The sequence below is a fragment of the Schistocerca nitens genome, chromosome 5 (assembly GCF_023898315.1).
Source record: "Schistocerca nitens isolate TAMUIC-IGC-003100 chromosome 5, iqSchNite1.1, whole genome shotgun sequence".
Lineage (NCBI taxonomy): Eukaryota > Metazoa > Arthropoda > Insecta > Orthoptera > Acrididae > Schistocerca > Schistocerca nitens.
Genome location: NC_064618.1, coordinates 632,087,292 through 632,111,186, shown reverse-complemented (window position 1 = coordinate 632,111,186; position 23,895 = coordinate 632,087,292). Strand labels below are relative to the sequence as shown.

Here is a 23,895-nt window from a genome sequence, read left to right as displayed (position 1 = left end):
ACGAGTGGCCCCCAACACTGATTATTGGTGCACCTCCCACTTGATCTTACCCCACGCAGACCCCACATCAGACATTTTCAAATTTGTGAACAATGACCTTTCTGTCTGTTCCTAAAGTATTGCGTTACCATATCATGAATATTGTCAATGGTTCCATATTTGGTGACTTCAATTGGACGGCTGGAGCGCGCTCACCTTTACTTGTATCTGGCCACAATAAAATTAATCAATCCGAAAGTAAATGATCTTCAGTGATGGTGTAAAGTCCAGATCAACTTCATCTAATTCTGTTTTGACTTGGGCGGCAGTCTAACCTTTCGAATGAAAATGTTAGTAACAGCATGAAACTCGGTTTTCTCTATTCTCAATTGCAGTCGAGCACCAAAAATTCAGACGGCTGTCGACAATAAACTATATGCAGACATTCTTGAAATTCTCTATATGATCATTCTAAAAATAAAATTTACAACCATAAAGGTGCAACAAAAATGTTCCATTGTTTCATGCAAATTCACCAGACATGACAAACCACTCTTGCATACATACTTCAGGCACCATTAGAGCAGCTGGAAAAATCAGAACACTTGCATAGTCATCAGAAAGTCTTTCTACCGTCCATCAAAACGAGAATGGAAAACGGCTGAAAATAGCTAATGTTAGTATCAAGTAGTCCCTGCTACACATTGTAACGGGACCTAGTACATAATTAGATGTAGAAAACGTCTTTCCATCTCTCTCTCTCTCTCTCTCTCTCTCTCTCTCTCTCTCTCTCTCTAAATGTTTACTGACAATTTTTGATGAAATGACATAATGAGTTCGGAATTTCTAGTTAGTAATAGGATATCAGAGGACAAATATTAATCTGTATCCTTGTTAACGTATATCTATACATGCAGGTTGAGGACGCACCGGTACCAGAATTCATTGAGGATGATCTCGTTGAAGTGGAGGTTTTTTACTGCGGTCTAAATTTCATGGACAATTACCTGCGCCTGGGCATAATCAGAAACACAAACTTTCCGGTCATCATGGGCAGTGAGTGCTCTGGAATCGCACCAGCTAGCGGATATGAAGTTTGTGACATAGAGGTGAGGTTATGTCAAGTAATTGCTTCAGTAACAGTTTTAAGGGAGAGATTCATTAGTGTGTTTTTCTTCGTTTCAGGAAGGGCAGCGGGTTTTGTGTCTGAAAATGCAAGGTGGTCTTTTCCACGGCATCGCCCAAGTGCCGCGGAAGAACTGCTTCCCAGTGCCGGACAACATCAGGCTGATCGATGCGGTCGGTCTCGGTCTGAACTTCTTGGTGGCTTACCTGTGTCTGTTCGAGTTGGCACGCCTCAGGACCGGTCAGACTGTGTTCATGCAGTCCATCGCAGGTAACAACGGATTTTTGTGTCATCAGCGGATACGTTACATGTAGCGATTGTGACGCACTCTTGTCACAGCGTATCTTTACAATAAAAAAGAGGTTACACAAAGCAGGCGTATTGCCTTAGGGAAAAACGTAAAAAAGTATTTAAGTAGAATTTCGGCATCAAATCAAATGAACGGTGTTAAGGGTTACGCTGTATCACGAAGTAACCGTCAGATCTGCTTTAAAAATAAAGGGATACTAAAATATTGGGAAACTAAATTACAAACTCAACTAACGTCCACATACAAATATACGTACTTGAGTCCGGTGCTTCGTAACTCAACTGAAAGTCCGCAGCTCGTTGTCTTGCGGTCGCGTTCTCGTTTCCCGAGCACGGGGTCCCGAGTTAAATTCCCGGCGGGGTCAGGGATTTTCACCTACCTCGAGATTACTGGGTGTTTGTGTTGTCCTCATCGTTTAATCATTCATGAAAGTGGCTATATTGGACTGAACAAAGGCTGGGAATTAGTACGGGTGCTGATAACCGTGCAGTTGAGCGCCACACAAACCAAACATCAACTGAATTAGCCTGAAGAGCTGCTCATTGTTGAAACATATCTTTCTTGGAACAGAAGGCTATGTGATTAAAAGTATTCAAGAAATGTGAGCCACTAGATAAATGGACACAAACAAAGAACTATAGATGGTGTCCCTCCTAACAAACGTTAGATGCATTTTCTCTGGTGTTTTGGTAAATATTTGAAATTTTATTTTTGCAATGTGTAATTGATGTCACCATAGACAATTAGTGCATCTCCATGTCTTTCATACGACACCTATTACAGAAAGAAAGCGTTGGTTTGTTTACCGTTAAGAACAAAATGATTTTTAAAGCACAATTTTACGTGCCAATTCGATGGACGCCCCAAACTTACGCTTTGCAATATTACTTTTATCGACATGTATTAACAGGGATAGTAAAACAAGAATAATATCCAGTACTCTAGCAATGACACCATCCTCCTGTAGCATTTGTGGTCCATTTCAGGCCACAGGATATTAAATTTATCGTACAGAGCGTAAAAGCTAGCGCTGCCTCAAGTTAATGGTCTGGCGAGATATTAGGAGAGTATCCCATCCAACAAACGACAGATGACCTGTGAGCATGAGGACGAGACTGTGTCGTGCTGCAGCATACACAGAAGCTGTGATTCACCCATAAGCGTGTAACTTTAAACATTGATGTTTATTGCTTAAATGTATGTGTAGTGCGTCCAACTAGACTCATGACCTCATCCACATTGCCGGATTTCTAATTATGATTTCACTAAATCTAATTTCACACGCCTAAACTCACAGTTTTATTTAATGCTATTTATCATAGGTGGACTGAACCGACAAATCGTGTGTATGTACACCGACCGAAACAATCATAATGCCAAGTAGTAGTTGGGCGACATAAGCGAAAGTTGGTAGGTGTGTTTGTACATATGAAAGAAGTCTCTTTAAAATTCATACTAGGCGTTAGGAGCGGCCCTAGTAGAGTCATTGAGGATCGCCCCGTAACAGTTGCGAACATTACTTTTTAGATTGGACGTGATGATTTCTTGACAGTCAAGTATGCCTTTAAGGCGACAAATGGTGATGGTTTGGTTTGCAGGGCGCTCAACTGCGCGGTTATCAGTGCCCATACAAATTCCCAGCCTTTGCGCAGCCCAGTCTCGCCACTTTCATGAAGCATGATGAAATAACACACACACAGTCATCTCGAGGTAGGTGAAAATCCCTGACCCCGCCGGGAATCGAACCCGAGACCCCACGACCGCGAGACCACGAGCTTTAAGGCGACAAAGACGCCATTATCAACACCTCTGAGTCTGAACCAGAACAAGGTCTTGCGATAAAGCTACTAGAAGTAGATTGTTTCTTCTGCAATACTGCAGAGAGATCGGTCAGGCATGCAGCCTCTGTACATGATTGCTGGCAGCTGCGGTCACGGAAATATGGTCGCAAGAAGGCTGCTCCAGATAACATGGCAGTCCACAGAAGGAGAATCGTGTTCGGCGTATGGCTCTGGGACATGATACAGTATCTGCAGAAGCTGGCACTACAGTGACACAACGAACTGTTAAAAATAGCCTACTTCAAGTACTGCTCAGAGACAGACTCCCAGTAGCATGCATTTCGCTGACCCGAAACCAGCCCCTTTTGCGACTTCTGAGGTGTCAAGCGTAAGCTCATTGGAGGGGAGGGGAAGTGTGTTGTTTCCTGATAAAAAGCTGATCCTGCCTCGGTGCCAGTAATGGCCGGGTGTTGGTTGGGAGGGGGCAGTTGGGGGCCTGCAAACCAATTTCTCTCTCCTAGACACATTTGACCGACACGTGAAGTTGTGGTCTATGCTGCGATTTCATATGACAGCAGTAGCACTCTCGTGGTTATCCCATGCACCCTGGTGGCAAATTTGTAGTGTCTCTGGTGATTCGACCTATTGTGCTGCTAATCATGAACAGCATTCCACAGGTTGTTTTCCAATGGGATAACGCTCGCCCACATGCCGTTATTGTAACCCAACATTCTCTATAGTGTGTGGACATGTTGTCTTCGCCTGCGCGATCAACAGATCTGTCCCCAATGGAGCACATACAGGAGAACATCGGGTGACAGCTGCAGCATCATCCACGACTACGTCCCTGTATTCACCGACCAAGTGCAACAGGCACGGAACTGCAGCTCACAAATTGATACCCGACACCTCAACTGTATAATGTACGTACGTTTTTCACGCTTGCATTCAACAGTCTGGCAGTTACACCGGTTATTGATGACCAGCGTATCATATTTGCAAATACTTATCTCGTGCTTACATTAACCTGTGATCTTCCAGTGTTAATCACTTCTACATGTTGCCTAGTCAAACGTATTCCCGAAATTTCATTACTCCGCATTAATTTTTGTGTAGACTTTTTTACGTCAATGTATATCAGTAAACACTGATAGCTCTTAAATTCTATTATTACTCTTTAGGAACATACTGAGAGGTATCATGATAAGAACGAAATTTTCACTCTGCTGTGGAGTTCGTGCTGGTATGAAAGTTCCTGGCAGATTTAAACTGTATGCCGGACCGAGACTCAAATTCGGGGCCATTGCCATACGCGGGCAAGTTGGAAATGTAGGATACGACATACTGGAGGCAGTAAAGCTGCGAGGACGGGTCGTGAGTCATAATAGGGTAGTTCAGTCGGTAGAAGGCTTGGCCACCAAAGAAAGAAGTTCCGAGCTAGAGTCGGCACCCAGTTTTAATCTACCAGGAACTTTCAGCTATCAGGATTTGATCTATGCATCTTGATTTATGTCCTCGTGTTACGAGGTGCATTCAAGTTCTAAGGCCTCCGATTTTTTTTCTAATTAACTACTCACCCGAAATCGATGAAACTGGCGTTACTTCTCGACGTAATCGCCCTACAGACGTACACATTTTTCACAACGCTGACGCCATGATTCCATGGCAGCGGCGAAGGCTTCTTTAGGAGTCTGTTTTGACCACTGGAAATCGCTGAGGCAATAGCAGCGCGGCTGGTGAATGTGCGGCCACGGAGAGTGTCTTTCATTGTTGGAAAAAGCCAAAAGTCACTAGGAGCCAGGTCAGGTGGGTAGGGAGCATGAGGAATCACTTCAAAGTTATCACGAAGAAACTGTTGCGTAACGTTAGCTCGATGTGCGGGTGTGTTGTCTTGGTGAAACAGCACACGCGAAGCCCTTCCTGGACGTTTTTGTTCCAGTGCAGGAAGGAATTCGTTCTTCAAAACATTTTCGTAGGATGCACCTGTTACCGTAGTGCCCTTTGGAACGCAATTGGTAAGGATTACGCCCTCGCTGTCCCAGAACATGGACACCATTTTTTCAGCACTGGCGGTTATCCGAAATTTTTTTGGTTTTGGTGAATCTGTGTGCTTCCATTGAGCTGACTGGCGCTTTGTTTCTGGATTGAAAAATGGCATCCACGCCTCATCCATTCTCACAACCGATGAAAAGAAAGTCCCATTCGTGCTGTCGTTGCACGTCAACATTGCTTGGCAACGTGTCACACGGGCAGCCATGTGGTCGTCCGTCAGCATTTGTGGCACCCAACTGGATGACACTTTTCGCATTTTCAGGTCCTCATGCAGGATTGTGCACAGAACCCACAGAAATGCCAACTCTGGAGGCGATCTGTACAACAGTCATTCGGCGATCCCTCAAAACAATTCTCTCCACTTTCTCGTTCATGTCGTCAGAGCGGCTTGCGCGAGCCCGAGGTTGTTTCGGTTTGTTGTCACACGATGTTCTGCCTTCATTAAACTGTCGCACCCACGAACGCACTTTCGACACATCCATAACTCCATCACCACATGTCTCCTTCAACTGTCGATGAATTTCAATTGGTTTCACACCACGCAAATTCAGAAAACGAATGATTGCACACTATTCAAGTAAGGAAAACGTCGCCATTTTAAGTATTTAAAACAGTTCTCATTCTCGCCGCTGGCGGTAAAATTCCATCTGCCGTACGGTGCTGCTATCTCTGGGACGTATTGACAATGAACGCGGCCTCATTTTAAAACAATGCGCATGTTTCTATCTCTTTCCAGTCCGGAGAAAAAAAATCGGAGGCCTTAGAACTTGAATGCACCTCATACTGTGTAGCGCATTTAAGTATGTATAGTTGTGCGTAGGAATTATTTTCATTTGTTACGGAGCTTCCATATATTTTTACTATTTTTTCTTTCTAATAGATCAGATCATCTGATGGTGACTTGATAAGAAGTCATAACCTGTAATGAGAACTTTTGTCTAACCTGGGGGTGAAATACATCTACATCTCCGCAAAAAGAGCGAGGGGAAGAAAGTCTGCATGCCTCCGTATGAGCCCTAATTTCTCGTATCTTATCTTCATGGTCCTTAAGCGCAATGTAGAATCGTTTGGCAGTCAGCTTCAAACGCTGGTTCTCCAAATTTTCTTAATAGTGTCTCTCCAAAACATTGCCTTCGCTCCAGGGATTCCCATTTGATTCTAGAGGCGTCTCCATAACACTTCAGTATTGGTCAATCCCACCGGTAACAAATCTAGCAGCCCGCCTCTGAATAGCTTCGATGTCTTCCTTCAATCCGACCTGGTACGCATCCTATCCACTGGATCAGTACTCAGGAATAGGTCATACCAGCGTTCTAAATGCGGTCTCCCAATAAACCTGAGTCGACCATTCATCTTACCTGTCACACTTCTCACACGCTCGTTCCTTTTAATATCGCTCTGAGACGTTACGCCCGTTAAACGACTTGATTGAGTCAAGCAGGATACTAGTAATACTGTATCCTAACGTTACAGGTTTGTTCTTCATACTCATCAGCAACGTTACAGGTTTGTTCTTCATACTCATCAGCACTGACCTACATTTTTCCACATTTAGAGCTACCTGCTGTTCATCACACCAACTGGAATTCTATGTGTAAGTCGTCTTGTATCTTCCTACAGTCACTAAACTTAGAGACCATACGTACACCACGGCGTCATCAGGAAACAACCGCAGATCGCTGCCTACCCTGACCGCCAGATCATTTGTGTCTATAGAGAAAAACAGCGGTCCTGTCACACTTCCCTGGGGCGCTCCTGACTATACCATTGCCTCTTACGAAAACTCGCCCTCGAGGACAACATATTGTGATCTATTACTTCAGAAGTCTTCGAGCCACTCACATATCGGTGAACTGATTCTATATACTCGTACTTGCTTTAATAGCCTGCCAAGAGGCACCGTGTCATGCTTTCCGGATATCTAGAAATATGGAGCCTGTATGTTGCCCTTAATTCTTGGCTTTCAGTAATCACCTGAGAAAAGGGCAAGCTGAGTTTGGCACAAGCGATGCTTTTTAAAACCATGCTGATTTGTGGGCATAAGCTTCTTAGTCTCAACAAAGTTTATTGTATTCGAAGTAAGAATATGTTCAAAGATTCTGCAGCAAACAGAAGTTAGGGATATTGGTCTGTAATTTTGCAGGTCCGTTCTTTCACCTTCCTTACATACCGAAGTCACCTGCCCTTTCGTCCAGTCACTTGCGGCTAAAAGTAAGTTATTTTCTTCCAAATTATTTTTGCAGCGTGATATTTGCTCGTTGCAGTGAGCACAAGTAGACAACTACAGTAATCATTGTGCTAGCGCCCCCATTCTGCGGACACGTGACGTATTTAGCTACAGTACGGGGACAGTCTTGGACGATCAGTATGTGAAGCATAGGTGACACAAGACAGGACAGCAAAGGGAAAGCGTGTGCGTGTTTCTGCTGGTATGGACTGTCGCCAGAATGAGCCGAGTCTGCCCATAAAGTGTGGATGGGTGATGCTCTACGTCCTTCGTACAACTACATTATTACGCTGAAGTTCCCACTTAAGAGCTTGGCAGGCGCTTTCTAGATCCATACCATACTGTGCAGCAATACCAAAGAGCTTCCCAGGGGGCTCGCCATCTTCGGCAGGTTTGTGTTTGGCTACCACGGGGCCCCAGACTTTGCAGCATCTCTTCCCTTCCGTTCTGCATGTCTATCCTCTTGCTATTCGTTTTCCCCTCCCTTGGGGAACATGTCCGGGAACGTTTCGCATTGTCTGGCTGACATATGAACAGTCCCACCATTGTTTTTCGTTCCCTTTTCCTTTCTTTGTTTCCCTTCTCCTCTCGTTCCTCTGCTTCGACGTTTGAGGATACTCTTTTTTCCTTCTTCCTCCCTGTGCGCTCCTGACGGCCGGTCCACGCGTCTGACGCGTCACAGGTGTCTGGGTAACGCGTAATTCCCAGCCCAGTCAACAGGTAGGGTTCGCACGTACCCCCTGGTACAGGCGAGGCCCAGGGAGGGATGATGGCCTGAGCTGCTACCTTACCAAATTGCCGATTGGTTCCTCTATCAGCTTTTGGGGAGGTGTGACCTCAGGTGTGACCCATCACCTAAGGCAGGTGCGCTCCCTTCTCAAGGGGGCCCCAGTTGGAAGGAGTGCGCCACTGGAGACACTGGTAATCATGGGATTTTCTCGCAATGAGTTAATCATCTTTTCAATCAACGTCTGAAAAACTTAAACGGAATGATGCTAACGATTCAAAGACCATTCAAGCTGCAGCACGGTTCCTTATGGTATCCCATACTGAAGACTGTCCTTTGCAATGGTAAACCCGTTTATTATTCAGACAGGTGTTGATGAAATTGCTGGCCTTGCCAAATCCTTCTCTCGTTTATGGAATGGCACTTTGGTTTTGGAGACCACTTCTGATTTTCAAGCCCAACTGCTTGCCGCTTCGCGTCGAGGCCGATAGAAACTTGAATCCCTCCCATGGTGTTATTTACACTAGGCTGCTCGACGGTCTGACAGAAGTGGAAATCCAGTCTTTCTGGTCAGGGTTTCATAGCCGTCTATCAGGTGATGAAAAAGGTAGATTACTCCATAGTGTCACCTACACTCTTGTTCTCATCTTTAGAGTGGTTTTTCTGTCCAAGATCAAAGGAGGCTATGAAATTACCACAATCAGACCATATGTTCCGAAACTGATGCACTGCTACCAGTGTCATCATTTCAACCACACTAGAATGTCTTGTCGGCACCCAGACAAATGTGCAACCTGTGGTAGGGATGCATATGAGGGCGATTCTGTCTCTTTCCCTGCACTGTGTAACCTGCAATGGTGGCCACGCCGCGTCCTATCGGGATTGTCCCATGTATCTTGATAAGGGGGCTGTCCAGAAGATATAATTTATTGGCTGGTCGCAAACACTGCATTACCCCGTCTGGCATTTGTAGTTCTGTTCTTGTTACCTCTCGCTCCATGAAGGACATGACCATGCAGACATGCGACCTCAAATTCAGCCCTGAGGTTGTGAAATCGCAGTGTGTCAAGGTAGTATTGCCATCCCCCAGTCCAGCTGTGCAACAAGCCATCGAACTCTCACCTCATGGGGCGAAGCCACCAGCTACCAACCGGTAGGCCAGAAAGGACCCAAGGAATGCTCACATGAAGAAATCCTACGTGCCTCCAGCCAAACAACGCCTGTCTCTTCCTCTACTAACCGGAAAGGCACGAATAAGTCCAACAAAGGCAAACGCACTTCTCCTTCGCCGGCTCGAAGATCGTCTTTGACGGTGTTCGCACGTAATACATTAGCCCAGGTGGCCTCCGTGTCGCCGGTGCGCACCACCAACCGTATCTCTGCGTTGAACGTCACATACCGACAGCGCAAACAAGCCGATGCTTCTGTGGACCTCATGGAGCAGGATCCTCCTTCATTTGTGACTTGTAGCAGTGTGTCTTCGCAGGTTGTCCCACAGCCGCCGGCAAGTGACACCCCCTTCATTTCTTCATCATGACTCCTCCAATGGAATGTTCACTTCCTTCGATCCCACGAGAGGATTTATGCAGCATCCCTTTTTACTTTGCTTTCAGAATTCAAAATTGCGTCCTCACGACTGCTTTGAGCTTTCACGTTTCTTCCCAGCTGGTTTTGACCTTCCCCTGAGGTCAGTGTTCCAGCTCAAGGGGGCGTCATGTTGCTCATACGGGACGACGTTCAGTCAACCCATCTAGCTGATTACCCATCTTCAAGCTGTTGCAGTTCGCCTTTCCCTTCCTCACCTTTTTCCCGCTGTACCATTTATGTTGGCCCACCGTCATTCGATATCACCAGGGCAAACGTCGTTCGGCTTATTGGACTGCTACTTCTCCCATTTCTGCTACTTGGTGACTTTAATGGGTATCATCCCCTTTGTTTTCCCAGAACCTCTGAAACGTGCCCTCTTGGCTGATCTTCTCAATCAGCTCAACCTCTTATGCCTTAACACAGGAGCACCCAAAATCCTTTCCGACTCCTCGCACACACATTCCCGTTCGGACCTATCCTTCTGTACACCTTGCCCATCGTCTTGAGTGGTCCATCCTTCTTGACATATACTCGAGTGACCTTTTCCCATGTGCTGTCAGTTTTCTGACTCCTCCACCACCTGTTTGCACACAAAAATGGCGACATTCGAAAAACAGATTTCCCCAGTTGTGATGACCAGGTGGGTTATCTCACAAACTTTAACCTTACTACTGCCGAATGCACCATTCCTCGTACTACCTCTTTATCACGTCGTGTCTAAGGCCCTTGGTGGACTGAGATATGCCGCGACCCCATTGGCAAGGGGAGACGTGTCCCCCCCCCCCCACCCCGCGTTTTTAACCGCCTTCCTACACTGGATAACTGCATTGATTATAAACAAATGCGCGCAAAGTGTCTTCGCATTCTTTGGGATAGCAAGAAAGCTAACGATTTCATTTACTAATTCTTTCAACAGCTCCACTCCTTCCTCTGTCGTATGGGCCAACTTCCTACGGCTCTCTGGGACCAAGATCCATTCGCCAATTTCCGGCCTGACAGTAAGAGATGTCATCGAGGACCCTACTTCTATCTCCAACACCTTGGGCCGCCATTTTGCGGAAATTTCGGGCTCCTCCCACTGTCACCCTGCCTTCCTCCATCGGAAACGAGGAGAGGAGGCTCGGGGGGCTCGGGCGATACCCTTCTCATCTCCGAATCGTTAGAGCTAAAACGCCACCTTTACTATGATGGAGCTAGATCATGCTCTCAGTTCATCCCGATCCTCCGCCCCAGGGTTAGGCCCTGTCAACATTCAGATGTTGCATCACCTTACTCTTGTGGGAAAGCACTTTCTGCTTAATACGTACAACCGTGTCTGGGCAGAGGGCACATTTCCCGGATGTTGCCGTGACGCCAGCGTCACAACCATACCTAAGCCCAGTAAGCACTAAAACAGTCCTTTTAGCTACCGCCCCATCTCTATCACCAGCCGTGTTCACAAGGTGATGGAACGTACGATTCATGCGCAGCTGGTTTGGTGGCTCGAATATCGCAATTTACTAACGACTGCACAACCTGGATTTCTAGCGCGCCGTTCTCCAGTTGACCATCTCGTTACTTTGTCCACACATGTCATGAAGGGTTTTCTGCGGAAATCCGAGACTGGCCCTGTTTCTCGATTCGGAGAAAGCTTACAACTGCAGCTGAATTGGTATCACACAGTCTTTACACGTGGGGCTTTCGTGGCCGCCTGCTCTGTTTCCTTCAGGAATTTTTAAAGGACCAAGTTTTCAAGGTGCATGTGGGTTCTGTCTTATTCGACACCTTTATCCAGGAAACTGGCGTGCTTCAGGGTTCCGTCCTTAGCGTCATCGTCTTTGCCATCGCTTAATGCCTATAATGGCATGCCTCCGAAGGGGCATCTCTGGCTCCCTTTTTGTTAACTATTTTGCCATCTATTGCAATCCTCCACGGACCTATCTCACTGAGCGAAGTCTTCGACGACGTCTTGATCGTCTTTACTCCTGGAGCGTTGACAATGGCTTTAGTTTCTCCACTAACAAAACCGTCTGTATGAATATCTGGCAGCTCTTCCAGTCGTTTAAACTACGAAATTACTGGGGCTTACGTTCAATAGAAAGCACTCTTGGTCCTCCCATGTATCATACCTGGCATCCAACTGTATTCGGTCTCTCAATGTTCTACGTGTCTTCAATGGCACTTCCTGGGATGCTCACCGAACCAGCCTCTTCCGTTTGTACCGTTCACTTGTCTGTTCGAAACTTGACGATGGGTGCTTAATTTGTGCGTCTGCACGTCTGTCCCTCTTACGCCATCTCAACACTAGCCACCATCGCGGCATCCGTTTGGCCACTGGCGTCTTTTACACTACCCTCGGTGAGAGTCTGCATGCTGAAGCTGCTGAACTACTACTGTCCTACCGCCGTGACTTTCTCCTCGGCAGGTATGCATGGAGTTTGTCTGCAACGCGTGGCCATCCATCCTATGCCTCCTTCGATGATTCCTTTGATTGCTATGGGGGCGTCCCTCTTCTGTTACCTCCTTGCGCTCTCTGCCCCGACTCCTTCAGCGCCCTTCAAAGTGTGTCTGCGCATATCTTAGTGAAGCGGGTCCTGGATAACTGCCACTTGCTCTCTGTTGGTGGAGCCACTGTGATGTTTATGTGGGTTCTTGGTCTTGTCGGTCTGCCAGGAAACGAAGCTGCTGACGCTGCTACCAAGGCTAGAATCCTTGTACCTCAGCCCACTAGTTCCTACATTAACTCCAATGATCTCTGCGTTGCCGTCTACCCGGAGGTGGTGTCCCTTTGGCATCGCCATTGGTCCTCCCTTCATGGGAATACACCACAGACTATTAAGCCTCTGCCTGCGGATTGGACGACCTCCTCCTGGCCCTCCCAATGGGAGGAGGCCATTTTAACTAGGTTGTGTATTGAACACTGACTTTTTAGCCATCGTCATTTGAAAAATGGCTCTCCCCTACCGCGTTTTACACATTGCGCCCAAGTTTTAACTGTCCGCCACTTCGTGAATGAATGCCCATTTTTTAATAGTTTAAGTTCCCGCTTGGGTTTGCCGTCTGATTTATCGGCCGTTTTAGCAAATGACGCTCGGGCTGTTGACCGTGTTTTATTTTTTATCCGTCAAAGCTATATGGCGAAGGTCATTTAATTTTTAGTTTTTGACCGTTTCTGTATGGTGTCTCTTGTAGCCCTTTCTCCACGTCACTGTTTTTAGCTGTCTTATCTTACGTCAATTGGGACTGACGTATAGTCGTTTAACTCCTCTGTGTTAGTGTTCTATAATTTTGACTTGGGCGCGTATAGACCCCAGTTGTTTTTGCGCCCTAAAACAAAACAAACTAAGAATACCGAAGAGGACGGGCAAAAGTAGTGTAGGCAGTCTCTTTAGTATATTCGTTGCATTTTAGGTCTCCCACCAATAATACGTAATTTTTGGTTCGCCTTCTTCCGCACGACATTTTCTATGTGATGGTTAAGGGAAAAGAGTATCATTAGAGACAGAGCGCTATGTGAACCGGTAACTAAAGGAATGGTTGGTTTGAAAATCCCAATGTCTTTTCCCCCTTTAGAATGCAGTATTTCACGTTATATTTTACATATGTAGTCCCGTAGGACGAAACTGAAGAGCAAATCTCAACGGTCACGTAACGGGACAGTACATGAAACTAACATAGATAAAATAAAATGAAGATGAATCCTTTGCAGAGGGCAAGCTGCTAATTTATATTACTATAATTTGAGTTGCGCTGTACCACAACTACAGTTCGGTACTTTCAGCATGCTGTAAAAATGACATAGTAGATGGTAGAATTACCGGTAGTATTGGTAAAATTGGTTGGGAAATATATATATTAATGTGTAAGAGAAAATGGGAACCGACGAGTCTCCTCTTTTTGCTTTGTTGTTTGGTTGGTTGGTTTTGCACATAGTCAGAACCGCACATCATTCAGCATTAGTCTTGTGCATTTAATATTCTTACAGAATATAATTTGCATTTTATAAGTAATAAAAAAATAGTTGAACGAGTAATTTCTGCACTTCTGTGTAGTCAAAGCGATTACTTTCAATGTACGTGCAGTTCATATGCATCAGTGTATATATATATATATATATATATATATATATATATATATATATATATATATATATGTATATATACACGATGATTCCGTAAGAACCCGCGAAAATGTAACAGGATGTAGAGAATGATTCCCTGAACAATTAGAGATAGGAACCTGGGGTCGGAGAAGCCACCTTAACGAGATATGGAAGTAAATTAATCCAGCGCTTAGTTTAGTATTACTCTTTCCCGGCGAATGTACAACTAACATGCACACAAATTTACACGTACTGTGCTGTTTATTTACATGTACATTCTTTATTGCCTGCAAGGAAACACGGACGAGCCTGATTACTAGTAAGTCGTGATGAAGATTTTGTTTACTTTGTGTCCGTAACGTGGCTCCGTTGTATTGTATTTTTATCGTCCCATGACAGAACGAAAGCTTCGCAGAAATCACTGACATACATCTAGTGACAGAAATACGTTGCAACGCTCTCGCTGCTGGAAGGATGTGCAGGGAGCGATTTCCTAACAGGCATTATCCCTCACTAAGAGTGTGTGTTTCTCTCGATCGACGAGTGTGGGATACTGGTTCACTGGAAAGGAGGAACGAGAGATCTGGCAACACGAGCACCTCTCGGACACCCGAGTTTGAAGAGGAGGTGCTGAAACGTGTTCCATCCGACCCCACTGGAAGTACTGCTCGCATTGCACGTGAAATGGGCGCTGCACGTATCAGCGTGTGGCGAGTACTCCACGAACAATAATTACACCCATATCACCCAGAAGTAGTCCATGCAATGCTTGGAACTAACGTCGTACCAACGGTCGCATTGTGTCAGTGGTTTGCTCCAACAATGGACTGATCGACCGGATTTCCTCTAAATCGTACTGCTTACTGACGAGGTCTCATTTGATCGTGATCGCATGTCGCATAGCAGGAATAGCCACGTGTGGGATGAGGAAAACACTCACGCTGTAGTAGAGTCAGACCATCAGCTACATTTTGCTGTGAATGTCTGGGTCGCTCTTGTAGGCCACAACCTCACTGGGCCATATCTTCTTCTAGCCATATGAATGGCCACCTGTACTTGAGATTCGTGCTCAGAGTTGTACCTCGGCTGTTGGAGAACGTATCCTTGGGTATTTGTGAGAGGATGTGGATACAACATAACGGTGCACCGCCTCACTTCTGTGTGGATGGCTGCAACAATCTGTGCTGTATTTCCTGGTCCCTGGATTGGGAGTAGAGGTCCTATTCCATGGTCTGCGAGGTAAAGTGACCTGAATCCCATTGATTATTTCCTAAGAGGAAGTTTAAAGTCGTGTATGAATCCCCAGTCGATACGAAGATGGAATTAGTTGCCAGAATTGCAGCTGTCTATCATGAGATTTGAAACACAACAGGGTTATTTGACAGGATGCGTCAGAATCTTGGTCACCGATGTCATGCTAGCATTGAGGTTCATGGCCCTCGGTTTCAGCACATTTTGTAAGATGCAGTTCAAACGGTACATTCATTGTCAGTGATGATGGTTGCAGTTAACTGTAACTAATGTAAACAAGAAAAACACAGTAATGTGATTTTATTGCCACTATCTGCTGAAGATAACTTCTCCAACCTTAGATTCCCCACCTAAAATTATTTAGTGGAGCATCGTCTGTCCTGTTAAACTTTTGCACGCTCTTATGGAAACACCCTGCAAAATTATTGTTTATACTCAGTAAAATCTTCGTCTTCATGATCAAAAGCGAGACTCTGCTGTTGTTACTGATAAAGTCGAAAGTTGCTGCGGAATAACAGAAACATGATTTATACAACTTCGACAAAATATTGAATCGATGTTTGATATATTTTTTGCAATTTTATTTTTACGTTTTTGTTGAGTAAATTATACATATATCATAAATCTGTATTTTTGTTTTTTAGCACAACATTCCTCTGTTTCACATTACAAATCAAAACTTTCCAAATAAAAACTGCATTAGACGTTTATAATTTCAGTTTAGCTATAAGTGCTGTTTATTCTTAAGTAACAGACAGCAGGAAAACTATGTAGAACCAAAATGACACGTAGGTTATCTGGCACTTTATATATCGTCACAGTTTCTAAACGGTTCACCGCTGTGTGCCAGATAAATTGGCAAATCTCTTACCTAACACAGCACTCGAAGAGCAGTAGTAGTGGTTAGTTTATGAATAGACAATACGACTGTCCCCTAAACCCTTCCCTTACCACATACGTCCCAGAGAACAGGTAGAAATCTGCTGCATGTTACTGCTCTATCAGTCTCTCATTGGTAAGGGTGGCCTGCTAATGATAGGCAAAATTCTTAAAATTACAAATAGCACATGTAGCTGGTGCTGCCTTCAAGTTTAACCATCTGTTCAGCATTGACACGTAGAATTAGTTCTCAACCCAATGAACAGATATAAAAAGCGGGAGGCTTTCCCTCTTCCCCGGATAATTCCTGTTAATGGACTGCACGCATGTATTGACATTTGCCGGATGACAAATGGTGCTCATACTGAGCGCCTGTAATGGGACTTGAAAGCTTGGATAGGCGCTTTATCCACAGATGATGTATGTCTACTTTCTGTGTGTGGTTTCTGCACAGTTCCCTTCTGACACTCCGGAGGTACTTACAAATAATGCTTTAAGTCCACTTTTCTCAACACTGGTACACGAAACCATGGGAAATATTTTGTTCATATTGATAGTTCTGGTTATGACATAGCAGTTCTCGTCAACTATGCTCAAAGTCGAGCACCACGGCTGCATCTCACATCGCCTATCTGCCGAAGTTCAAATGGCTCTGAGCACTATGGGACCTAGCATCTGAGGTCATCAGTCCCCTTGAACTTAGAAATACTTAAACCTAACTAACCTAAGGACATCACACACATCCATGCCCGAGCCAGGATTCGAACCTGCGACCGTAGCGGTCGCGCGGCTCCAGACTGTAGTGCCTAGAACCGCTCGGCCACCCCGGCCGGCTCTGTCGAAGTGCTCCTTTCCTTTCCCCATCCCTTCAATTGCAGTAATAATCACCCTGTCGCAGTACGAACTGAATTATTCTCTCTTCTATAAATTATGTATTTCATTCGACCCTTACCTTTCATGACACTTTCCAGTATGTATTCAGTCCTTATTCTGTTGTACTTCGAGTAAAATTTCTCTGCTAACATTAAATTTCACATGCTTTCAAACGTTTTATTATTTCTTTCTGGTCCCGACGCAACTCCTTTATCAGTTCCACAGTGGTACCGTAATCCGCCCACCTCTGAACAATCATTTGTCAGACATCAACCTTCAGTCCTGCGATCTACGCACATGCTTCTCACCCGGCTGGCTTAGATATTCTTAAAGTTTCTGTGTATATTATAAGCACCAGCTCGCACACTTTTCATTTCATTAAGCATCCGACTTCGCTCATGACACTTTCGACGATCTTTGTCATCATTGATTTTCTGTCCCACTTCCATTTTGAGATAAACGCCTCTTGCATCATTGTGTAGGTCCTTACTACTCCTGTCTCAGCTAAGAGCAGTGGGTCACCCTTTCATGCCTGCAGTTAATACGAAATTGCCTAGCAATGGGATAAATTATTCTCTTCGACGTTACCAAAATCATTGTAATATAGGTAATCTAAAATGGCCACTACAAGAAACGCGTAAAATGTTTCCTTTTTTCCTAACTCTGCCTTCTAATATTAACCGTGTTTGCAAAACTGGAGTACTACTCCAAATAAGGAAACGTCGATAATCATCCTAATTTAGTTTCGATTTTCTCTTCGTTTCTTCGGCAAGGTCCTGACGTTTTCAAGCATGTAATACCAAATTGATTATAGGTTAATTTTTGCCTCTTCTTAGGTTTATTCGCAAGAAGAGCAATAATTATTTCTAAAAACTGGTAGAATGTACAGAGTTCCTTGAACTTCATTTTAAATGTTGTAAAACTCTTGCTCATTCCTCTGTCCTGACTTAAAGCTCATGAGTGTTCAGCTGATACGTCATCAATATTTAGAAATTTGTGCGTTCAGAGTTCGTGCAAAGCATTCTGAAGCTCAGAAATAAGGCTAGACTATTCTTTGCAATAGTATTGCATAGTGTTACAATCCTAGATATTGCTTCGTTTCAAATGGCCCACTTGTCCTTCTTCGTGGGGGGTGTTACAGCATGATTTTTCCTACCTAATAATCGAAAAGCAATTAAAAAATGCATGTCAGCAGATTTAAGTTCCCTTTCGCTGAAATACTGTACGCATTTTGGAAGAAGGGTTTCAATCTACAATGTGGATTTTTGAGAAGGGTGGTAAATATAAGAACAGAAAAAAGTCGGAATCTACTTGTTCTTACGGCGTAACGCGCAGAGCGGTAGCTTGCGGGACACTAGTGAGTCAGGACAGAGTACAGTCGGCGCGACGGATTAGCGACTGTACCTGGTCCACCGGCCAGCCTCAGTGTGGTTTTTAGGCGTTTTTCCACACTTCTTTAAGGAACTGCTGGGCGGTTTCCAATATCCGTCTTTGAAAATAGGAAACGCAGACAGCGAAAATACCACCACACATAGAACTAAGTTCACACACTTCATACAAAGGTGGTGCAATTTATTTCACTCCTTTCGGTTAATTGACGGTGCTGTAACGACAGTAAGGACATCCAACCGCAAAGTTAAATAAAACGAATTTGCCAAATATTGAGTACAGTCGACCCCACTACACATTGGATGAAAGCTCAGTAAAAGATGAAGAAGAAACAAAATCGTAATCTGACGGTCCATAGCATTTTACTGCTGTCGAAAGTAAACCAGGATTTATTTCGCGCCACACAAAGAACGTTGCCAGATAGGCTGTTGTCACTTTTACGGTATCTGAAGGTAAACAGATGATAAACTGGTATTTAAGGAATATTTGTTTCGTCAGTAGTTCTTGGCGTTTACGAAATAGGATTTTTGTCCAAAAAAGTCTTATTACCCGCGACTCCCACATATTACTCCCACCAGTCCAGTGACATGGAATTTGTCCCCACGATTCTTGCCCGCGTGAAGTCAGCAAAATGTTCTTTAAAGCACCTGGAACTTAAAATTAAGTCAATTATTGGAAAGTGGAAGAATAGTTTATTAAGTTCTCTGCCGGCCTCAGTGTAGCGAATGAAAAACTTGAAGAAAAATTTAGAATATCTGCTTCACTGCACAATCTACAATCCAGGCCGTATAGAAGTACAGTACTATGATAGTACGCTGACTTCTAAAATTTAAAGACGGAAGTAACGTTCTTACGATGAGTCACAGCCCAGTAACATACCTTGATGAAACTTGAGCCACATGAAGAATGAACTGCTACAGTATAGTAAAAGGTTGCTGCAAGGGATACGCAATGAGACGAGCAGAACGTCGCTTTTATTCAAAGACCATAACTACACTGAAATCACCGCGACTCCTGATGGTTTACTGGTCATTACAAAAGGTGGGCATGGCTCTTTGTACACTACTGGCCATTAAAAATGCTACACCACGAATATGTGCTACAGACGCGAAATTTAACCGACAGGAAGAAGATGCTGTGATATGCAAATAATTAGCTCTTCAGAGCATTCACACAAGGTTGGCGCCGGTGGCGACACATACGACGTGCTGACATGAGGAAAGTTTCAAACTGATTTCTCATACACAAACAGCAGTTGACCGACGTTGCCTGGTGAAACGTTGTGATGCCTCGTGTAAGGAGGAGAAATGCGCACCATCACGTTTCCGACTTTGATAACGGTCTGATTGTAGCCTATCGCGATTGCGGTTTATCGTATCGCGACATTGCTACTCGCGTTGGTCGAGATAGAATGACTTGTTGCAGAATATGCAATCGGTGGGTTCAGGAGGGTAATACGAACGCCGTGCTGGATCCCAACGGCCTCGTATCACTAGCAGTCGAGATGACAGGCATCTTATCCGCATGGCTGTAAAATATCGTGCAGCTACGTCTCGATCCCTGACTCAACAGATGGGGACGTTTGCAAGACGACAACCATCTGCACGAACAGTTCGACGTTTGCAGCAGCATGGACTATCAGCTCGGACACCATGGCTCCGGTTAACGTTGACGCCGCATCACAGACAGGAACGCCTGCTATGGTGTACTCAACGACGAACCTGGGTGCACAAATGGCAAAGAGTCATTTTTTCGGATGAATCCAGGTTCTGTTTACAGCGTCGTGATGGTCGCATTCGTGTTTGGCGACATCGCGGTGAACGCATATTGGAAGCGTGTATTCGTCATCGCCATACTGGCATATCACCTGGCGTGATGGTATGTGGTGCCATTGGTTACACGTCTCGGTCACCTCTTGTTCGCACTGACGACACTTTGAACAGTGGACGTTACATTTCAGATGTGTTACGACCCGTGGCTCTACCCTTCATTCGATCCTTGCGAAGCCCTATATTTCAGCAGGATAATATACGACCGCATGTTGCAGGTCCAATACGGGCATTTCTGGGTACAGAAAATGTTAAAGTGATGGCCTGGCCAGCACATTCTCCAGATCTCTCACAATTGAAAACGGCAGGTCAATGGTGGCCGAGCAACTGGCTAGTCACAATACGCCAGTCACTACTCTCGATGAATTGTGAAGCTGCATGGGCAGCTGTACCTGTACATGCCATCCAAGCTCTGTTTGACTCAATGCCAACGCGAATAAAGGCCGTTATTACGGCCAGAGGTGGTTGTTCGGGGTACTGATTTCTCAGGGGCTATGCACCCAAATTGCGTGAAAATGTAATCACATGTCAGTTCTAGTATTTGTCCAATGAATACCCGTTTATCATCTGCATTTCTTCTTGGTGTAGCAATTTTAATGGCCAGTAGTGTAGAATGTGTGGTCACCAGGGAGAACAGTGAATGTTCAGCAATCTGCTTCCACGCTTGCAACAAGGTCGCTAAGGAGTTGTTCTGGTAGGACGCTCCAAATCTCCTTCAGAGTGGTTGAGAACGGCTGGATAGTCGTTGATGTATGTGGATTTGCTATGATACGTCTGCCCAACGCATCCCGAACATGCTTGATTGGGTTTAATTCGGGTGGGCCAATCCATTCACCAAATATTCTGTCATCCCAGGAGCTGCTCTAATTACGATTTTCGATGCAGACACGCAGTCTCATCCATAAAACCTGCGTCGGAGTCGAATGAACCACTGAAAAGACTCACATTGGGAAGGAGTAATGCGTCACAATAAAGTTGATAGGAGACTTTATCATGTTAAAGAACTCAGAGGTCAGCACACCATGCTACATAATGCCTCCCCAAACCGTAGCATCCGGACCAGCTCTCGTCATACGAAGGCACGTCTAGCATCAGCACTCAGACTGATTCTGCTCTCATGCGAGAAGAGCACGGATCATGGCATACGATGCCGCCAATGTCCAGGTGTCAACGGGACACAACTTACTGTTCGTCGGGTAGATAGAGACCAGTCCTTCGCAGTCGGCGTGTCACTGTCGTGCGTGGAATTGCGAGCCATGTCCTGGTAAGTATCGTTGCAGTAGCACCCTATTTGACGTGGCTCCGTTGTTACCTTATGACAGTGCCATTTGCTGATGTAGTTGACCGTGGTAGAGCAACACCTCTTCTTCGGACAGCAGTGGCTGTGTTTCGGAACGCTCCCCATGAACGCGAAAGAACGTCTCGAGAAGAACCACCTCCTGAGCTACACTCGTTACAACTACTGCTTCTTCCCAATGAATCTTCCCCGTGTGAAGTCTTCCAAATGTCTCAAGGTCATGTGGCATAGACCACCACCACCACCACCACCACCGGGCACCGTAACTGCTCGCTGATTGCCACAGACTTTTCCCGTCCCTTCGATTGCATCTTCTTGAGGGGCCAACCGCCCTTGGTGCTGTTGTTACTCTGACCTTGCAACACTTACATCCGTTAGTGGCAGGTATATATTAGGTGTATCTGTAATTACAAAGTCATTGATTTGTGAGAGGAATTTAGAGTTTTGTAATATATAATGTAATTTTATAATGTATGCATGTTTACAAAGAAAAACTTGGAATTTGGGAACTTTCACAAGCTTAGGGCACTTGTAAAATATAAAAAAATGTAGGGAAGTCCCACCGCAACGGAAGGGGCTTCGCGCGATGTAAAAGGTTTTCCTGGTCGAACTAGTTAGTTAATATGTTATGTTACTTTATACGTTTCGTCCTTTAGTTTTGCAGGGCGATGTAGTTTAACATTATAAGCTTCCTAATTTTCGTAAAGGAACAAATACCAGATACTTTTTGTTTTCAGGTGGTGTAGGCACTGCCGTTGTGCAGCTTGCTCGACTGGTCCCTTTGGTGACGATCTTGGGGACGGCTTCCGTAACCAAGCACGAGAAACTGCGGGCTCTCGGTGTAAACCGCGTCTTCCGCCACGATGAAAATTACGTGGGGCAAATCTTGGAAGAATACCCTGGAGGCGCAGATATTGTGATAAACACTAACGGCGGGGTAGATACTGAAAAATGCTTGAAGCTGGTAAAAGCGTGCGGAAGATTAATCAACATTGGTGAGTAAAATTGTCTCTGGGAGGATGAAATGTTTCGTCAAAGTTAATCTTTGATGTTGTTCTGTAGATATAAGTGCTTCTGACTCGAAAAGAATCGAGCGAAGATTAAATTAACACTGGAAAACGTACACCATTCTTACTAAATGTTCATTACTTATTTGTTTCAACATAGCCGTTAGATGTTGGAAATGTGCTGACGAATAGCTGATTACGTAGACTTGCATCGAAACAAGGTAAACTTTTGGTTTGATGTAAGAAAGACGTGGATGGCGTTAAATGAATAATATACATCTTGAGTACGTACAAAAAAATTCTCATCAGCAAGAGAAGAATGAGGCAAAATCTGTATTAGTTACTGAGGAATATTTTTAAAGTATCGAATATGAACCAAAGCTGAAGTCTGACACCAATGTTATTTATGTATTAGCGTATATGTTCTATAAACTAAGAAATCGTTGAACATTTTCAGGTTCAAACAGCACGGCTATATATCCAAAAACTAAGTTTTGGGGATTGAAGATGCCATCATGGGATAGCAGACAGATATCCACAACACACATGATCAAGAGGAATTGCGCTGTGATAGGTCTAAACGTCGGAGACTACCTGGAAAATGACACTAAGAAAGTGCAAAAAATACTGACGACAGTGTTCCAGCTTTATACGAGGGAGAAAATTCACCCTCAAATTCATTCCATTTTAGAGTTCGAGAAGGTGATTTTCTTCCGTATAACGACTAGTGACACGGTTTTAGGTAACTTTTGACAGTGTTTTATTTTATATTTTGTTTTCCAGGTTGTCGACGGTATGAGGCAGCTGTGCAGTCGAGAAAACTGCGGCAAAGTAATCCTGTCTGTGCAGGACGAGGCTGCCCGATTGGAAGTGCCGGAATACGTCCTGAATCCCCCACGAAGGGTTAGGTAGGTCTGCGACAAATCGGCAGACCAGAGTGGGACAGGCAGGATTCGTCGTCGTCGTCGTCGTCAAAACGTTCCAAAGTGTGACTAAAACGCGACGGGAGAACACACTGAATGTCATCGACAAGGGTGGATTTTCAGTTGGATCCGTGTCGTTATATATAAGATTTATATATACTGCATTATTTATATACTCCAAATTGATGAATATTGCACTGAATGTTCAACCTTTATGGCACGTTGTTTATTGTTGTTTTAAACAATATCGTTATTTGTGTCAAATATAATCATAAACCATGAAAGGTGGTGTTTATTAAAGTCAAATGCTGGATAGGGGCGATGCAAGTAGCCCATATTATGGGCGTAGCTATGTCAGGACACACACACACACACACACACACACACACACACACACACACGAGACGAACATGAATTGTTAACAGAAATGACCTGAAAATAATACTGTTAATGGTTACTCAAGATGACATTAAAGGATTATCTATTGTCATTAGCATAGCTTCCCATTCAGCATTTCATAGCTGGTTTCCTTCCATCAGACACGAAGCTAAGACATCCTTTAACACTACTATCTATC

The 23,895-nt window shown here is 44.6% G+C and overlaps 1 protein-coding gene across 1 annotated transcript; it reads left to right on the top strand.

Moving 5' to 3' along the window:
* Window positions 1-890: 890 nt before the first annotated feature.
* Window positions 891-23,307, top strand: LOC126260629 (synaptic vesicle membrane protein VAT-1 homolog). Its single transcript, XM_049957968.1, has 5 exons — window positions 891-1,088; window positions 1,165-1,375; window positions 22,126-22,383; window positions 22,853-23,097; window positions 23,179-23,307. Exons 1-5 carry the CDS (start codon window positions 891-893, stop codon window positions 23,305-23,307), a joined length of 1,041 nt encoding a protein of 346 aa, XP_049813925.1.
* The last annotated feature ends 588 nt before the right edge of the window (window positions 23,308-23,895 follow it).